The 5,384-nt window shown below is 42.8% G+C and overlaps 1 protein-coding gene across 1 annotated transcript in view; it reads right to left on the reverse strand.

The window, feature by feature from the left end:
• Positions 1–789: 789 nt before the first annotated feature.
• The window catches only part of Tapt1 (transmembrane anterior posterior transformation 1), a 46,520-nt gene continuing 41,925 nt past the window's right edge, over positions 790–5,384 (reverse strand). Inside the window, exons 14-15 of the mRNA XM_055624077.1 lie at positions 4,568–4,728; positions 790–2,851 (exon numbers count right to left, since the gene is read on the reverse strand). Coding sequence (XP_055480052.1) covers positions 2,622–2,851; positions 4,568–4,728 — 391 coding nt within the window. The 3' untranslated portion in view covers positions 790–2,621. The remainder of the gene's footprint in view (positions 2,852–4,567; positions 4,729–5,384) is intronic.

The following is a 5,384-nucleotide window of genomic DNA, read 5'->3' on the forward strand; positions in this document are numbered from 1 at the left end:
CCTGGGAAACGGCTATGAAATGACCTTAAGCACACAGGGCGGAAAGATGAGCTTGACACCACAATGTGAGCTGTGCTATCCTAGGTAGGCCTGCCATACATACTTCATCACTGGCCACTTGTTGCCAGCTCACATGCCGCTCTCATTTGTGCCTGGCAGACAGGGACCTTGATGCCTCTCGCTATCCCTTGCTTGGGGCAGTTCATGACCCAGGAGACAACTAACATCACTGTGGAAAAAAACACACGAGCTGAGACATGAAAAACACAATAATTTAAGACAATCTTCTGAACTGTTTTCTGCTGAGCTAACAGATAGGCAAGAAAAATGCAACAGAGGAGCTAATTCTAGCATGTTTCTGTCAAAAGCTGGTGAAAGACACAGGGAGGCAGGATAAATTCATCCATAGCATTTGGTATTCTGATCCACAGGAAAAGCTAAAATGGGTCTGACATATGTTACACCTTAACTAGACTCCTTAAAAACCAAAGTACTATCCTGAATGTGAACCCTATATATGACAAGTACATACTGATACTGTGACATCAAGATGCACGGCAGAATGCTAAATGTCTTCATATGGTAAGAGATACTAAATAGTCTAGAAAAGTGCAGGCTATTCTTTCAAAAACAAAAAAGCAACATTAAAAAAAATCAAGAATAGAACAAGACTAACTAAACATAATTAACACAGCCCTATTATTTATAAACTAGAAATAAGTTCTGAGCAGTGAGGTATCTATCCCATCAAATAGAGTAGAAATCATTGCTAAAAGAATTTCAGTGACCTTTTTAAAAAAAGATTATAAAATTGAATTTATTGAGTTTCACACAAGATGCACTTATAAAATTAGTACTGAATGCCATTATGACAGAAGAAGTGAGTATCATCCACACTCCCAAGAGCATCTGCAAAGGAAATACAATCTTCAGAAAACAATGCAGAAACAGAAAATTCAAGCGGAACCAAAAGATACATGTAGGCCATGTTCTTGTTCTGATGAGGGCTGCATTTGGCAAAGCTTTCTCCACACTGCCCCTAGTTGCCATGGACACTTTCTTGATGGTAAAAAGAATAGTTTAAAAGTGGGGCCCCACTAAAATATACACAAAAGAATAAAAACGTTCATTTTAAACTAAAACTGCTTCCTGGTTTTACAAGGCATGTATAGTATTTCCAACAGTTATCTTTAGATTCTGTCAGTGCAAAACATTAGAAACCCTCCTGTATCTCAAATACATAAGCCAAAGCATCAAAACTAGTTTTATATTTATCCAGGACACAGGCAAACCATCGCCATCTGTGCCAGAAAAGTTTGCATGAGAGCTGAGTTTCAGAAGACAGCACAGGAAATGAAGTTAGTACCATCTTCTGGACAGTTTAGATTAGAAACAGTCAATTTTCTTTTTAAGAGAAATGTAGAAAAGATTCTCAAGCTAAAAATAGGGGGAGAGAACTTGTTCTTGGATGCCAACAACTAGCAATGAAGCAGGAGCAACATTTTTATCTCACACAATAATCCCAAAGCACCTTTTGGTTGCTATTTACAGTGCCCACACTGCAGTACCCTCTCCTGTCCCAAACACACCATTTGCAGTCATGTGATGGTCTCTCCCAGCACAGGCAGCCACTGTCCCCTCCCCACACAGAACACAGACCCATGGAAGGACAAATGCATTCTACAAGCCCAGCAAGGTGATGCTGCTCAATCCACTGGGAATACTTTAAAACTGTTACTCAAAACAAAACAAAAACCAATAAACTAGCCTGTTAATAGCAACAGCAATTGAATTTGTACACCAACAGCTTTCCAGCCAATTCATCACCAAAGTTAACTTGTAATAAGTGATGAAGCAGTTAGCTTTAAAGCGAGACCGGGTAACCACACCTGAAAGTTAACATTGCTCTGTGCCTCTGCTGTGTCACCGCCACAGTGTCACACAGCTCACTCTCTGCTCTCATAGTAACTGAGACATAGGAGGCATTTCCCAGTGATGCATGACCTTCGTGAAGTAAATGAATGGACTGAGAGCTCGGTGTTTCCTATTAGATGCTGCTATTCATCTTGCTGTATTTAAGTAGCCTTTTATTCGAATAGTTCAGATGTATTGCCAAGGATGACTGGTGGTAAGAACATTTATCTGGACTTATATTTCATAATTTTTTTAGTGCTTTGGCAGATGGAGTCAAGTTTGGAAAGTTTGCGAAAATAGTATGAGACTGGAAAGATGACTCATTGTAAAGCTTCACAGTTTCCCAGGTATGTCCTTATACTGAAGAGGCCTCGAGGAAAACCCGACACTCTGGAAGCCCAGGATGACAAAGCAAAGGAACTCTTGCAGTGCTCTGGCTGGGTGCTGGAAGTGGCACTGCTGCTGGCCAAGCAGGAGGAAGTGTTTAGCGTCCATCAGTGTCCCAGAGTCAAAGCCAGAGGCCGGCACTATTCTGTGATCTGCCTTTCTGCCAGGCCACGTTACTGGAAGAAAGAGACTAAGATTGGCTTGCCATTAATAATTTAAGTTTTTAAATAAATATTTAAGTGCCATTTTTAGCAAATGTGTCCTGGCGCCCAGCACTTGCGGCCCCAGGGCCCGGCATCTTCATCTCATTAGCCACAAACTCAGTCAATCCGGTTCCCACAAATTGTGAACCTGTCTATCTCTAGCAAGTCTTTCTTTGAGGATCTGTGTTTTAATTCAGAATTTTCCTGTGTTATGTCCTTCTCATCACCATCTGGGGTTGTCAGAAACTGATCAGAATTGCTGGTCACAAGTAAGGGTATGATGTTTTCTTTCTGATGAACAGGCTGGCTGGTGACAGAAGCGGATAGGTTTTCTTCCGTGGAAAGGCCTGTCAGAAAGCAGATTTGCTGGATTAGAAAATGATTTCCCTCCAGTCACAGCAACACTTATCAAACCACTTATGTTTCCAGAGAAACTGGAAACTGTTATCTTTCCTCTTAGATCCAACAAATGAAAATGGAAAGCATGCTGTGTAATTTACAACAAAATTCAGAGGCTAGTCATACTCTGTTCATCCACATTTTACCCACCCCTTAGGTAACACTACCACTGAATTCTGGAAAGATCCAGAATTGCCTCAGACTCTGCAGCTCCCTCTTACGTGACCACAAACACACAGGACTATCGCTTCAGTGGAAACCATCAGTGGCTCTTCACTCAGGACTATGGGAAGGGTTAAAGCAGACCCTATGGTGTTCTACCTCACTTGTATACTTTGGCTAGATTCAGACTAGAATTATTACCTGCAGGAAGTCCACATCTGAAGGAACCCCCACACCTTTGCCCCTGCCCAGGAACTCTGGAACAACATTGGAACCCACTGACCTAGAATTATAAATTCATCTCCTTCCCCTTTCCTGCCCCAAGGTGCTAAGGACTGAACCCAGGGGTTCATGCTTGCTAGGTTAAATGTTCAATCACTGACCTAACACCTTCAACCTCACTCAATATCCCTACCCCCAATTTGATCCTTGTAAGAAAGTTTTAAACCAGAGTCAGCTGTAGATAAAGTACTGCTATTTAAGAATGCAACCTGGTGAGTTCTGCCATGTTTGCACTCCTGCTGAGATCCTCTAGTTTTCTATGACTCTGAGAAGGTGACGAGCTTAACACCATGCTCAGTGTTCACTACCACCCCACTTCAGGGCCTGAATCCTCCTAATTGTCTAGCTTGTAGTCTCTTGAACTCTAGGGCATCCTTCACAGACACTTGTTTTAAATGTATTTCATGTGACATGACGTGACATGACATGACTTGACTTGTTTAGATGGCCATCTCTTGGAAGTAGGATGGCCGTTCACTAATGTAAGTAACACAACACATATGACACACTTGCATTGTCTGCATCGCTCAGCACTCCCATGTTCTTACAGTGAAGTACCATCTGAACTTCTACTTTAGCTTCTGAGAAAACATACAGGAATATGACCTCAGTTTAGTCCCTGGACCAGCTGCTCTCCTTTGCCCTCTGGAACAAGATTTATACTCTTCAGCATACCTGGGCACTGTCTGGGTGCACTGGCCTCCTCTCCCTTTCAAGCCTAAGCCAAGGGCCTTACAAGAGTGACAGGGCCCTGGGGAATGGGGAATACTCCTAGGCCTCAGACCAGGTCAGCCTATCCCATCACAGCAGCCACCTGGCTGTTATCCTTCCAAACACCAACAGCCTCTGCTTGGTTCATCTCAGTGAGTGTGTGCCCACAGCTCTTCCCTTTCTTGACCACAGTCACTGCTGCCTGAGACATGTTCCACTTACTTTCCCTCCTCCCAGCAGTCTAGATCAGGTTCACCAGAGCAGGGACACGGCCTTTTCCTTCACTACCATATCTTCTGGTCCTGACATGTAATTGGTGTTCAATAATCACCAACAGAACAATGGATCAGCAAATGTAGTAACAGTACTGGGTCAGGTGCATCTGTTCTAGAACATAACTATCCCAACAGTGAAGCAGAACAAAAGCACATCTCTAAGCATCACATAACCTTGGCTGAGCAGTGATTTACCAGGAAGAATTCAGATGATAAACTCTGAAGCCAGCGTACCTTGAGAGGACTTGCACTTGCTCTGGGATTTACTGGACGGTTTTCCAGGAGTGCTGGCTGGGGGAGGATTAAATAGCTTTTCTTCCATTTTGGCTTCCTTCACATATTGACATGACTTCCCCAACAGCACAATGCTGTTAAGTATTTTCAGGGAGATCAACCTAAGAAAGAAACAAAGTTGTGGGAATTCATCTAAACCATGGTGTGAGCCAACCTCCTAGCTTGGCTTTTGAGATTTCAGAGAGGTTGAGGGGATGGACCCACGAGACAGAGGACCTGGGCTGTATAAAGCCAGTTCCTTGCACAGAGCTTGAGTTTCCTGAGGTCTTTATCACAATGGAAGACTTTGATATATTCTCATTCATAAGAAATTCTACCAGTAAGCAGCCTTTCCTAGTACAGTTAATCCAACATGAATTCCTTTACTATAAAATAGGTAGAGTCATATGAACAAAAAAGTAAGAGAAAAATTCTAATTTCCTATGTGGCACCCAGTATATTATCAGCCATTTGCTCTGAGCAGATCATCTGTACCTTTTCACTGTACAGAAATGGGTCTATTTACAAGGTTGTGGTGGAGGCAAATTGGGAGCAAGAAGATGAATCTGGGGTCAGTGTGTGAGTAGAGTCCTTTGTGGTCCTGGAGAAAATTCTTCATATCTGATCAGAAAGGAGAGGACTAGACTGGGAGAAGCCCAGAGTCATGTTCAGCACAAAGAAATGTTAGGCAAGCCTGTTCCTTTATTACTCTGCTGTTGTTACTTGCATAACACACACACACACACACACACACACACACACACACACACACACACAC

This window comes from Psammomys obesus, unplaced genomic scaffold, assembly GCF_907164565.1.
Source record: "Psammomys obesus unplaced genomic scaffold, mPsaObe1.curated_primary_1811, whole genome shotgun sequence".
In the NCBI taxonomy this organism is placed as follows: domain Eukaryota; kingdom Metazoa; phylum Chordata; class Mammalia; order Rodentia; family Muridae; genus Psammomys; species Psammomys obesus.